This window comes from Choristoneura fumiferana, chromosome 22 (assembly GCF_025370935.1).
Source record: "Choristoneura fumiferana chromosome 22, NRCan_CFum_1, whole genome shotgun sequence".
Taxonomy (NCBI): domain Eukaryota; kingdom Metazoa; phylum Arthropoda; class Insecta; order Lepidoptera; family Tortricidae; genus Choristoneura; species Choristoneura fumiferana.
This window is the reverse complement of record NC_133493.1, coordinates 11,211,241-11,225,716: the sequence shown is the minus strand read 5'-3', so window position 1 is coordinate 11,225,716 and position 14,476 is coordinate 11,211,241. Positions and strand designations below refer to the sequence as shown.

Below are 14,476 nucleotides of genomic sequence, written 5' to 3'. Positions count from 1 at the left end.
TATGCCTGATAAGAATAATGATGACGATGAATTAATCAATAAGCAATCTTGAGCCAGGGGCAGCTGCCCCCCCCCCCCCCCCCCCACTAGAGATTCTAAAAAAGTTGCCAAATGTAAAGCAACCAGCCAGTTCGAAGTGTGACTTGCTTGATCGATCATTCCTGTACGTCGAAACCCGAAACTTGAATGAATTTACCAATTCCAATAAATAACTACAATTCATCCTTTTATCATTCTCCATAACAACTTGCCCCCCCCCCCCCTGGGCCATCGGCTGGCGACACCCTTGGGGCTGACAATAATTCTTCCAATAAATAATTAAAAGCAATCTCCGCGAAAATACCAATACAATACTAAATTCGCAGCCATATTCTAAATACACAGCCCAAGCCGAGACTGCAAAATGACAGCTGTCAAAATCTTTGCGCATTTATTTGTTTATTTATTTATATAGGTTGTTGTATTTTCGTAAGTATATCGGTTGCATGACATGTCATTTATCTTATCAATTATAGCATCTCTTTCTGGCGGTATGATACAGAAAGAGACGCGATTAAAAACAAAGGATGTTCTAAAGAGAGGAGCATAAGTAAACCCGCAGTACAACTTATTCACTATAAATATCTTAGTGATTTCCTTTGAAGAGTACAATGATGGCTTATTGAAACAAGGTTGTATGTACTGCAGGTGAAATTTATGACATTTTGTTTATAACACTGCAAAATGTAGCAAAAATGGAATTGAAGCTAAAGAAGTAGACTAAGGTGAAGACGTGCAAATATGACCACGCCTTCATAGCAACCAAAAATTTTGAGACAGTATCAACGTATGTGGCGCGCATTGCCACAAATAGAGTGAGATGGAGAAGAAAAAGCCGCAATCAATGCATAAGATGATTCTTGACCACGATCACTCCGCCAGGAGCGAAAGAAGAAGAAAAAATCAACGTTTTAGTCAAACCAAATCAAAATCTGTTTGTAAGGTAAAATCCTAACGATCAACCAAACTTTTTAAAGAAGAGTCTAGTCTGAATTGAAACATTGTAAAGGTTTTCAGGTTCCTTTGTTCTAATCTAAGATCCTTGTGATTAATGAAATCAATTAAAGCTTCAAAATTTTAATTAAAATCCCAGCGATAAAAATTACGTGCACATCGTAAGACCCGAACACGATGTTCTGATTGGTCAACCTATTTTAGGTACATTATAATACTTTGTTTCCACTGAAACCTAGTAACAACTAACTCGTACCAATCATTTGATATTGGCAGAGATAAAAAAAAATGGCATAAACAACAACAATAATAACATGCTCCGTACGTGCTCCATGTATTCATATCATTATCGCTCACGGTGGACGATGATACCTCTAGCTCTGTCACTGCCATTTTTAAATAATTTATTGAATTAGGTGTTACTTTGCGAAGGTCCATATCAATGAACTGCGACATTTGAGGCCCTTTTGAGGTCGCGAGTGAGCAAAGAAATTATTTTTGTTCTTTGCCCTTTTTAAATCCGCATCTGTTTTAGAACACTTGGGAAAATGCATGATAAAAAATAAAAAGAGAATAATAAAGACCGTGCAATAGTAGCAAATGAGAAGTAAAATAAAAAACTTACTGAATCTAGCCAAAGATATGGCCATCATAAGCAGAATGAAGAACACGATCCAGAAGAAGAAACTTGGAGAAATGTAGTACATTTTTTACACACAAACAGCACAGTGGCTGGTTTAAGGCTTAATAATTAATGGAAAGGTATTCGATAAATCCTCGTTCGAAGCGCTTTTATCGCTAAACTTATTCGCCTATCTCAGTTTTTCAGATAAACGGCTAATTATCTGATAAAAGTGGTGGCAAATTCAGAAAACCGTAATTTTTCCAGTATGTAAGCTTAATTGGTAACAAATCATGTGATTTCATACTTTGAGTTAGGTATAGAACAAAAAGTATTTATAAAATTATCAATATCTATCTTCGTTGATATTAATAGCATATGGACTGCAGAGTAAAGCAACAACATTTTTCATTGTTCTGTTCTAAAGACTACATATTTGCGGCTTTTGCTGTTCAAAGCTTGGGTCCGTGGAGTTCGGACGCTCACAAATTTTTTGGATGAAATTACTAATGACCATAGGGCTGGTGCCTGATGCATTTCTCGCCCAACGTATTGGGATCACGATTCAGCGCGGAAATGCAGCCAGCCTTATGGGCACTCTTCCGCAGGGACAAGACTTGGGGGAATTGTATACAGTTAAGTTATTTATTAGGATAGTTTAGTATAAGTACTTCAGTTGTACCTTCATAATGCGTTTGTTGATTAAATAACTTAATTTTGTACTGTTTAGACATCCATGATAATATCGAAAATACAAACTGAGACATGGATGCACAGAAAAACCAGAAAAAGAGACCAGCACTGGGAATCGAACCCAGGTCCTCAGCAAACCCCTACACCACTGCTGGACAGGAATCTAGACACGAATTTTTCCTATGCATACATATCTCTGGTTGCTAATATAATAATAATATAATAAGATAATATTTTTACGTCACAAAAATAGGAACTACGTCAACACTACACTGATATGAATATCAATATAGATTAGTTACAAGCCATTGTGGCCTGGTGGTTTGAACTATGGTCTCTCAAGCAGAGGATCGTGGGTTCAAACCCGGGCTCGCATCTAAGTTTTTCAAAATTCATGAGCGAAATTACATTCGAAATTTACCACAAGCCGTTCACGGTAAAGGAAAACTTCGTGAGGAAACCTGCATACCTGCGAAGCAATTGAATAGTGTGTGTGATGTTCCCAGTCCGCACTGTACAGAACCAGGATACAGTTTTTTTTTACATAAAACTGACCGTGGTTGCCCCTACCTTACCTGATGTTAAGTGCAGATGAGGTCAAAGGTGTATCTCACTGGTTCAGTAACAGCCTATTCACTCTAGCCTTGAAGAGCCCTAGGTTGTATTTATCCGGAAATACAGACGGCGGGAGCGAATTCTATGCCTTAGCAGTTCGCATTATGAACGATGAAGCAAACTCAATAGAGTCTTCCACGTTCCACGCGTGCCCCGCCTGATGGATTTGTGAGTCCTGCGGAGTCGTTACCAGCTGGGACCAAACAACCATGGTCAACCTGGAAATCCCTTAATAGACTTCGGACTCAGGTTGGCCGGTGTAAGGAAAACCTTGCAAAATGGGGCTTCCTGAAAAACCCAAACACCCAGTGTGGCTGTGGGACGGCTTCCCAGAGCATGTCGCATTTGATGTCCTGCCCAGCATGCCAGTCCACCTGTACTGGGCGAGACCTCCGAGATGCAACGGACAAGGCAATAAACACCGCTACTTTCTGGTCGCGAATACTTTAAACGAGTGAAGCCATCGACACGAGAAGAAGAAGAAGAATAGAGTCTTAGAAGAGTCCTATGGCAACGTTTATAATGATAGGCTTGTGACTGAGAAGGAAGCATAATATAGGATAAAGAAAGCAGTAAATACGTCATGCAGCCATGCCTTCCCTATTAATACTCATAAGTTTATTATTATTGGTTTTTTGGAGTCTTTGTGTATTTTTGTTTCAACTCCAAATTTGTTACTTTTACGGGTATCCCGTGAAACCATATCGAAAATACAAACTGAGACATGGATGGATGCACAGAAAAATTTGATTGATTGCTTAGTAGCGACATCTCGTCTGGGTGAGCGGTTGGTTCCGAAAGAATGTGACGTCTGTCGACGCAACATAGATGTCGCTAGTGCTGCTGCTTAAGTAGCATAGTACAGGGTTTCGCAAAGTGGGGTACGCGAACCCCTAGGGGTTCGCCATTCGACGGCAGGGGTTCGCGACAAGATTGACGTAATGGTGGCGTGATGACTGGCAGGCACGTGCGCGTGCGGCACAATGGTGGCACGCGCGCGACCATCGCGCGACTGATTTCGCCGTTCAACAGTCAATTTTATTGTTTTCTTTGGGAGGTTAGGGGAGGGGGGGGATTTAATTAGTTAAGGGTTCGCTGTCACCTGGGAACTTTAACAGGGGTACGTGGAGCCGAAAGTTTGAGAAACCCTGGCATAGTAGATAAGCAAACCTGAGATATGTATGCATAGGAAAAATCGTGTCTAGATTCCTGTCCAGCAGTGGTGCACGCAGCACGGATTGCTGAGGACCTGGGTTCGATTCCCAGTGCTGGTCTCTTTTTCTGGTTTTTCTGTGCATCCATGTCTCAGTTTGTATTTTCGACATAAGTTCATTGACCGTCTATTGTCTTTATCGTCCGGTGACTATGTCCTATGAAAGCGATTTGTTCGCACAGATAGAGAAAATTCGCCACACTTCAGAGTAAGTATTCATATGTCCGCAAGGTTGACATCATGCTGAGTTGGGACCATTTCGTAACAAAATTGTGTATAGATCTCATGGGATAGAATATAATTATAGATTTGTTCGTAAACAAAGTCGCTGGCATCAGCTTGTCATAGATGACACAGTATGACAGTGTAGATCTACACTGTCCCAGTTGAACAAAATTTTGCTTTGAAACAGGAATTTGCGCCATCTACCTGTTCTATGTGAAAACACCTACACTATTCATGTTATCCTTCGTTATCTCACTAGATGGCGTTGATTATGATCGTGTCTGTCTATACCTACAGTTACAAATTAGGTATATGTAAGGTATCACGCTTTTTGTCTGTATCTAAACAAATTTAAAGATTGCGTATGAAATTAGCATAATTTAGATAATTGATACCTAATTTCTAGCACATTCGTGTAGTATCATTATGTCGATTAGATACGAGTTTTTGTGCTCATAAAAGCTATTATCGACTATTTTTTGTGCTATTTTTTTAGGGTTCCCTAGCCAAATAGCAAAAAATGGAACCCTTATGGATTCGTCATGTCTGTCTGTCCGTCCGTATGTCACAGCCACTTTTTTCCGAAACTATAAGAACTATACTGTTGAAACTTGGTACCCTAAGTAGTTGTTAGGTATTCTGTGAACCGCATTAAGATTTTCACACAAAAATAGAAAAAAAAAAACAATACAATTTGGGGGTTCCTCATACTTAGAACTGGAACTCTAATTTTTTTTCAATCAAACCCATACGTGTGGGGTATCTATGGATAGGTCGTTAAAAAATGATATTAAGGTTTATAATATAATTTTTTTCTAAACTGAATAGTTTGCGCGAGAGACACTTCCAAAGTGGTAAAATGTGGGTCCCCCTCCCCCCCTGTAACTTCTAAAATAAGAGAATGATAAAACAAAAAAAAAATATCATGTACATTACCATGCAAACTTCCACCGAAAATTGGTTTGAACGAGATCTAGTAAGTAGTTTTTTTTTAATAAGTCATAAATGAAACCGCAATTTATCTTTCATTCAATCAACTCATATATTTAAAAAAATGTGTACCTGGGCCAATCAACTTTTTTACCCACACTAATCTGTCCGCGACATTTTTTACGCAATTGCAGATTTTTGTAAGTAAACATGTTTTTTCTGTAATTTAATACATGATGTACATGAATACATGCCGACGGTATGATAAAAATATTAGTGCCACTTGTCCCAGGGACTACTGGGAGTAAATCGTCTCAGTTGTCCCATCAATGGGACAACTCAATGGGGATAGTGGGATAGACGGCCATCCCATGTTCTACCTACCTATTAAACCTAAGTGTAACATCTTGTGGGAAGTACGATTTTCGGGCAACGCCAGAGACAATTTTGGTAACGCAGGAGACGCCCAAAGTGTCGGTAAAATAGTTGATTGGCCCACCTACGCAACCCTCGGACGAGTCCGACTCGCACTTGCCCGGTTTTTATTATTGCGCCACATTATATGTACCCAAATATAATTTATTTTTAGCAATGCTGTAATAACCAACCATGAACGATAAAAGTGGTATTGCTTTTGTTAGGGATAGTATTTGATACAGAGAGATGTTATAGATGCAACGTAATGAAACAAGGAAGCTGGTAACTGACTGCTTTATTTGTCTACCCACATTGTTGACATAATAATATATTAACAGCTACCCTACACTTTTCCCCTTCTAAGTTACAAGTCTTTTTCCTTATATCTACGTATATCTCTTAAATGCGCACGCAATGCGCGGGCTGACGCGTCTAGCGGCGGGGAGCCCGGGGAACCCGGAGAGTCCGGGGGCTTCGGCGACCTTAGGGCCGCTCGCGGAGAGACCGGCCGTGATATCTCGACGCTCCCCGGCTCCAAGTCGCCAGACGCGTCTTCAAATGTGTCTTCGACATCGGTTAACGTTGGATCTCTATCTCCGTCAGGATTAACTACGCCACTAGTTCGCGCCAAGGTATAGCGAGGTTTATGATTCATTGGAATAATCTGATCCTGAGTGCCTCCGCCATTCCTTGCCATTCCCTATTTGTACTTTGTACGAGACCGGGCCCGTTCTACTAATAACTCGGCCCTCCGTCCACGTGGGCGTTTTCCCCGTATAATCCCGGGCGAGCACCCCGTCGCCAACGTTCAAGTTGGCTGGCGGCGTGCCGCCCGCGTCGGCCACCTGGCGCCGCTGCGCGCCGCGGGCCGCCGCCCGCCCGGTCGGGCGCAGCGCTCCAGGCGCCGCGCAGTCGGCGCCCTACAACGCCACCGCAGGGGACACGCCAGTCGTCGCATGTTCACAATTTCGATATTGGAATAAAAATTTATTTAAAGCATCCGGTACTTTCTCGCCTTCTAGTACCGCCCTTTTGATTACTTTTTTTATACTTTTGACAGCATTTTCGGCGGCCCCGTTCCCCTGCGGTCTATACGGTGCCGAAGTGACATGTCTTATATTATTATTATTACAATATTTTTTAAACTCAGCTGCGAGAAAAGGGGGTCCATTGTCGGTGACGAGCTGCGAGGGTAACCCGAATCTCGCGAATATTGACCGAAACGCGGTGATAGTTGCTTCGGCATCCGTCCGACTCATAGGCACCACTTCGACCCATTTTGAGTGTGCATCTATCACGATTAGATATTTTCGACCTACATATTCGGCAAAATCGGCATGCAGACGAAGCCAAGGGGCTTGCGGAAACTCCCACGGATGTAAGGCCACCCGCGGCGGCGCGTCTCGCACCGAGCGGCACGCCTCACAATCTCTGCACAACGTTTCAATATCTTTATCTAAATTCGGCCAATACACGTAACTTCGCGAAACATTCTTCATTTTATTCATGCCTAAATGGCCTTCGTGTATTTCTTTTAAAACCAAAGAACGCAAATTCGGTGGAATAACTACTCTGAATCGGTACACAAGACATCCTAGATCCACAATTAGATCGTCCTTCCTGGCGAAATACGGCTTTTCGTCCTCGCAACTCGGTGCCGACGGCCAACCGAACATAACATAGCTCACTATTTTACACAACACCCGGTCTTTTTTGGTTTCTCTACTAATATCTGTAAAATTTACCGGCAGCGAGTCTTGTACTAACATCACGTAGCTCACTGCTATTTCAGAGGGCGGGCGGCGCTCGCGCGGCAACGGCAAGCGTGATAGGGCGTCCGCGGGACCGTTGTCTTTTGACCTGACAAACTCAACCGTGAACTCATACGCGGCCAACCGCGCTGCCCAGCGCTGCAATCGACTTGCCGCCGTCTGCGGAATGCCCCCCTTTGCGCCAAATATATAGCTGAGCGGCTGATGGTCAGTGCGGAGCACGAACTTCCTACCATACAGGTACTGGTGATGGCGCGTTATACCAAAAAATATCGCCAGCGCCTCTTTATCCAGCTGACTATAATTCTTCTCCGCGGAGTTTAAAGTTCGTGACACGCAGCTGACCGGCCGCTCTGTCCCCCCGGTATACCGGTGCGCCAACACCGCGCCGAGTCCGTAGCCGCTACTGTCAACGGCCAGCACAAGCGGCCGTCCCTCCTCATAGTGCGCTAATACTCGCTCGCTCAATAGTGCCTGTTTAGCGTCCTCAAAAGCCTTTTCGCACGCAGGATCCCAATCCCACCGCATCTCTTTCTTTAATAAAGTGTGTAAAGGATGTAACATACTACTTAAATTTGGTATAAACTTACCATAGTAGTTTATCATTCCCAAAAAACTTTTTAACTGAGATACATCGGTGGGAACAGGAGCTTCCGTTATAGCATTTAATTTACTTGGGTCTGGGTGTAACCCTAACTTATCTATAATAAAACCTAAGTATTTTACACTTGGTTGTAAGAAACTACATTTGCTTAGCTTAACTGTGAACCCCATGTCACGTAACCGTCCAAGTACAGCCTTCAGATTGCTTAAATGTTCCTGTCGTGTTTTTCCAGTCACACAAACGTCATCCAAAAATACTACCGTGCCCGGCACGCCCCGAAGCGTCTCTTCCATCAGCTTCTGAAACTTTTCCGGTATGCACGACAATCCAAACGGCGTGCGGCGATACACGAACGTCCCTAAGTGCGTCGTGATCGCGGTATAAGGTTGAGAATCTTCCGTTAACAGCACTTGTTGATAAGAATGTTTTAAATCGATTTTCGAAAATTCTTCACCCCCGCTAAGAGTTGCAAACAACTCTTCAATTCGTGGCAACGGATAAAAATCGCGTTTCAACTTTGGATTTATTGTTATTTTGTAATCGCCACAAATCCGTATATCGCCGCACTCCTTAATTACCGGAACAATAGGCGTGCCGTACTCGGAGTGATCGACGCGGTATATCGTGCCCTCCCGCTCAAGCCGGCGCAACTCATTTTCAACGCGCGCACGCAGAGCAATAGGAACCGGTCGCGCTCGTACATAAACGGGCTCATTATCTGATAGCTGTAGTTGGATGGTTTTCTTACAAGTTCCTAAATTATTCGTAAATACCTCAGGAAATTCAGCTGCTAGCCGACTGACGAAATTGTCATCGATAACTTCGTTAAAACTTATTTGTTTTATTTTTAGAGCTCGTATCCACTCTCTGCCCAATAGTGGGCGTCCCCCATTCTTAATAATGTGCAAATGTAATCCTTTAGCGGTGCAGGAGCCGAGCTTAACATCGACCGTAATTGAACCGAGTGACTCAATTCGTGAGCCGGAGTAGCAGCGTAAAATTAAATTATCAGGCGTAATAATTTTGTGGATAAACATACGACGGTAAAAATCCTCATTAATTGCTGAGATGCGACTACCTGTGTCCACTTCACATTCCATTGGATATCCGTCAATGTCTACTTTAATGAAATAAGGTTTGTTACCTTTGGTCGCCAATTCGATGTTAAAAAAATCCTCGTCCTCGGGATCTTCCTCACTCACAAAATGTTGCCGGCCCATTGCACGTCCAAGATTACGCACTTCCTTACACATGACCCGTAAGTGTCCACGTTGGTTACACTCATCACAATTGTACTGGGCGAAACGGCACCTATCCGGCCGATGTGCCCTCCCACACCGCCAGCACTGTTGGCCCGTCCCGCTTGCTGTGGGCGCCGCCGCCCCGCCGCCGCCGTGACGCAGCGCGGCACTCGCGCCCGCCCTCGGCGCGGCGCGCCGCGCGCTCGCTTGGTGCAGGCCATCGCCCGCCTCACCGCTGCCGCCTGAGGTCGTAGCCGCCACTGTGGTGGCGCCGCTCACCTCCGCATGCTTCTCTGCGGCCTCTAATGACAGAGCCAGTTCCACGGCTTGCTTGTATTGAATATTTTTCTCCGCAAAAATACGTGACCGCATCCCTTCGTTTGCGAGACCGGACACAAACTGATCACGTAAATTCTCTTCTAATGCCGCACCAAAATTACACGTCGTTGCTAGATGTTTCAGTTCTTGTAAATAGGTTGTGAGCGATTCACCCGCTAATTGCCTACGCAGTCGGTATATATGACGCTCCGCGATTTCTGAGCGCTGTGGTTCCAAGTGGTCTGACACAAGTTTGACCAGTTCATCAAATGATTTGTCCTCGGGGTGCGCAGGTGAACACAAATCGCACATCAATGCATAGGTCGGCTCTCCGACCACGGTTATAAGCATTGGAACATGCAATTCGTCTTTGACCTCGTTCAATAATATAAATTGTCTCACTCGCCGTATATAAGCCGGCCACTGCTTGGAACTTAGGTTAAACGGTTCAAGTTTACCGATAGGCATCGTTAAGCACTTAACACGCGTGGTTTATGATATTTATGTAATTAAATACCCGACTCGTCGCCAGTGCAACGTAATGAAACAAGGAAGCTGGTAACTGACTGCTTTATTTGTCTACCCACATTGTTGACATAATAATATATTAACAGCTACCCTACAATAGATAAGAGTCTATTTGACATTTAACATGTTCTCTAATTCTTAGGGCCGGTATTATAGGACGTGATATTTTTGCATGCTCCACTGTGGCAGATATTAATGCAGGTGACTAAAGAAAAATAATAAAAACCAGTCAAGCGTAAGCCGGGTCTTAGGGAAAATCTAAACTTTGTGCTTTATTCTTGTAGCGGCTGTGCTTTATGAACAGGTACATGTAGTCAATGAACTAAAATAATTTCCTTGCTCACCCGCGACCTTACGATAGCTAAGCTTATGCAAAATATGCGTGTTCTGCAGTTCCTCCACCTCCACACTGTAAGAATACACACAAATCACACAAACCCATCTATCACCACCACCCACTACACTGACGCGTTTCGAACTCAAACAGAGCTCATCTTCAGAGTGACACAACCGTACACATGCTACCAGTTATTAGACTAACGAACCACAACCACCGTTTTAACTTGTTCACTGTAACTCCCAAAGTAACCCACATACGTTTTATGAAACAAAACAAACTACCCCACAATTATTAATAAAATTTTAACCGTCTTTCACAAACTACCTTGATTTTTTATTTTTACTGTCAAGGCATGTTTTATTAACTACCATTGCTGAAATTAGATCCAAGCCGTAGCAAGGGGAGATGAAACTAAATTTACCTGCTCATTAATAATAGACCCCATACTGTTTATCTAATTATCTCCATGCATTCTAAAACATCGAGACGAAACCCCTTGCCACAATAATGTAACACTTCATACGAAATCGGAGTCCGATAAAGAATGATTTAGTTCCAACAAATGTTTGGCAAAATTCGACTTATCAGGATGCTCATTCCTATATGCCGAAACATGCTCTTTAAATCTAGCATTAAAACTGCGTCCGTCTGACCAACATATACTTTTACTGCAATCATTACAAGTGAGCTTGTATACAACCCTGTCTAGTTCCCTTTATCTACCTTCTCTTTGTGGTTACAAAGTTTTTGAGTACAAAGAGTTGTTAGTCTTTAAAGGCTCCTTAGCGTAACGATGTTTGATTTTAAATACCACAAAACGTATGTGGGTACTTGGGGATTTTACAGTGACAAGTTAAAAACCGGTGGTTGTGGTTCGTTAGTCTAATAACTGGTAAGCATGGTGTACGGTTGTGTCACTCTGAAGATGAGCTCTGTTTGAGTTCGACGCGGTCTATAGGCTGTCAGTGTAGGTTATAGGTGGTGGTATAGATGGGTTTGTGTGATTTGTGTGTATTCTTACAGTGTGAGGTGGAGGAACTTCTGCATGGAACACGCATATTTTGCATAAGCTAGCTATCGTAAGGTCGCGGGTGCGGTGAGCAAGGAAATTATTTTAGTTCAATTGATATGGACCTCCGCAAAGTAAACTGCCCTTCAATATAAATTACATGTAGTCACTTTGATTTTATAGATATTCTAGCTGTTGCCCGCGACTGCGTCCGCGTAGTATTCGTTTTCCCGCGGGAACTATGCAATTTTCCGGGATAAAAACTATGCTATGTCCTTCCCCGGGACTCAAACTATATGTATACCGAATTTGATCTTAATCGATTCAGCGGTTTAGACGTGATTGAGTAACAAACATCCATACATCCAAACCTCCAAACATCCAAACATGTTAGCAAAGTTTCACATTTATGATATTTGTAAGATGGAACCCTCGGTGCGCTAGTACACACTAGGCCCTATGTTTTGACACTGCAGGACAAGTGGCTACGTGCGACTTAACTTACATTAAATATGAGTCATATCTTTATCACTAGGATTAAATTGCTTATTAGATTTTCCTAAGCAATTCGATAAACTTACGATAAAAACATATAATTTAATGATACTATCTTCTAGCTATTTTATCTATAAGCCTGGTGTTTTGGCAAATAAATAAAAGATAATTGTTTGCCTATACATCACATGCTACAAAAATACAGGGCATGTACGAAAAGAGGAACGTTCTTAGTTATACGAAGGAAGTTCGAAAAGTACGTATGTTTTTTTTTATTTGACTGGATGGCAAACGAGCAGTAACACCAGGGATATTTGCAGATGCGTTGCCAACCTAGAGGCCTAAGATGGGATAACTCAAGCCAGCCATTTCACCGGTTGTCTTACTCTCCACGCCGAAACACAACAGTGCAAGCACTGCTGCTTCACGGCAGAATTAGTGAGCAAGATGATGGTAGCAATCCGGGTGGACCTTGCACAAGTTCATATTACCATGTAAGGATAGACAGTTTAAAATGGTTTTGATATATTTGCGTTGCTTTAATATTTTAGTGGATTTCCGATCAAAAGAAGAGGGCTGCAAGTCCTCTGTTGGATGGATGCTCTAAGCTGTCTTCTTTGTTTGTTTGCCCTTTTTAGATTCATCGCTCATCTCATCAAAATTAACTTAGTGTTAAGGCTCTTACCAGTGCAATGAGGGCTATCGTTTTTTGTCTCACTAGATGGCGCACTGTTGCGTGAGGTTTTTAAGTATGGCTTTCAAAGTCTGTTATTACGGGCATGAAAACAAAGTTTAGATTAAAATCATGTTTAATACACCTTAAAACCGTACCATAAAACAGTGTTGCGTAGTCCCGTTTTGTTCGGAAAAAAGGGAGAACAAAAGTTTCTGCAAGACAAAACTGTCTTAAAACACAGGCATTAATTGCTCCGTAACGCATAATTCCCATAATTAATTTCAGGTATTGCAAAATGTTCACAAAATTATTCTAATTATAAATAAACCCGCGTAGCTCACCCAAAAACTATGAGATTTGACATTTCGGAGACCTCACGCTACACTAGCGCCTCTAGCGGCGAATTCATACGCGATAGCCCTCATTATCTCCATCTATTCATCTCAGTGAGAGCTCTTACACCTTTTGGTACAACCCCTATTTCTTCAAACCCATTGGAAATTAACATTTTGTATTCTCTTTTTCTTTTTAGCTTCCAGTATCCATTACTGAATCACTTGTGGCAACTTATCCCTTCCATTCTTTGGAGTTACCCTGTGGAATTACCACATATTAAATACCCCTTTTTGTTAACTCTGAAAGCCGCCAGTTAATCGTGCTCTTATATGACATTTCTCATTCTAGCAACAACTGACGCAGAGGTTGTCCCCCAGCGGTTGAAATTTCAGGATTTTATCCCGATCTCGTGAAAATATCTCGACAAAAAGTAGACTATGTGTTATATTGACGTATGAGCTATATTATTATAAAGTTTCATTAAAATCCGTTCAGTAGTTTTTACGTGAAAGAGTAACAAACATCCGTACAAACTTTCGCGTTTATAATATTAGTGAGATTTATATTTCGCAAGTGCTCGTGCCTCTTCGTTTATAAAGTATAAAGTATTTTTTCTGTGGTTTCTATATCGTCATGATGCTTTAGTTCTGCCATCAGCCTAAGCCATAGTTTCACAATAACTTACCAAAGTACCGCACCATCACACCATAAATAATCCAAAACAGCAAAATGTTCAATCCCATAAAAATTAGAACTCCCGTTAGCTCATTCATTTTTGCCACAGATAAAACAGACTAGCGTCTAATATTGCACCGGAGCGACTGGATGTTTTATCGATTAATAATTGATATTGGCAACATTAATGCAAGATTGTGCTTATCTGTGATTCGCGACAATGTGATCCATTTTCGTCTCTATTTGAGAAGACTTAATGCTTTGTTTTGGATGATTCCTGTTTTAATGATAAGGTGTCGATTAAAGAACAAATTCCGCTTTCTTATCGTGGTTCCGCTGTTTTCAGCGAAGAAACATGTCCATGTACTCAACAGTTAAGTATCATAGAAAGAACTACAATGGCATTTTTGCCGCCGACTTTAAAGCAGCGTTTCCACCAATAATGTGCGAGGATGACTGTGTTGCGAGGAATGTGTTTTTCACTAACCAATTGGCTCTGTGCACGACATCAGCGCCACCTAGCGTCCGCAACTTTTTTGGCTCTGATGCTCTGACGTTTTGAAATTTCATCGTGACATTGTGACCAAAATCACACCTATAACGTATTAATTTATAATACAAAATTACTGTGATACTTACCGTGGTTTGGGTGGACAAAAGGTTGGGAATTCATTTTTGGTCATTAAAATTAAATGAGGTAAGTAAAATTTATTCAAAAAGTGTGTTTTATTTTCGTCATGTCAGGGTTTGTTTACCATGTTTAGTTGTACTTTT

The 14,476-nt window shown here is 42.0% G+C and overlaps 1 protein-coding gene across 7 annotated transcripts in view; it reads right to left on the bottom strand.

Moving 5' to 3' along the window:
• The window catches only part of LOC141440517 (uncharacterized), a 75,175-nt gene that overhangs the window by 11,711 nt on the left and 48,988 nt on the right, over positions 1–14,476 (bottom strand). The window contains exon 1 of one of the 7 annotated variants that reach the window (XM_074105054.1): positions 13,713–13,854. The exons of 5 other annotated variants lie outside the window; for them this stretch is intronic. In XM_074105054.1, the coding sequence (XP_073961155.1) occupies positions 13,713–13,800 (88 nt within the window). In that variant the 5' untranslated portion in view covers positions 13,801–13,854. Of the gene's footprint in view, positions 1–1,618; positions 1,748–13,712; positions 13,855–14,476 lie in introns of those variants that run through there. One more of the 7 variants, XM_074105055.1, reaches the window with a different exon arrangement.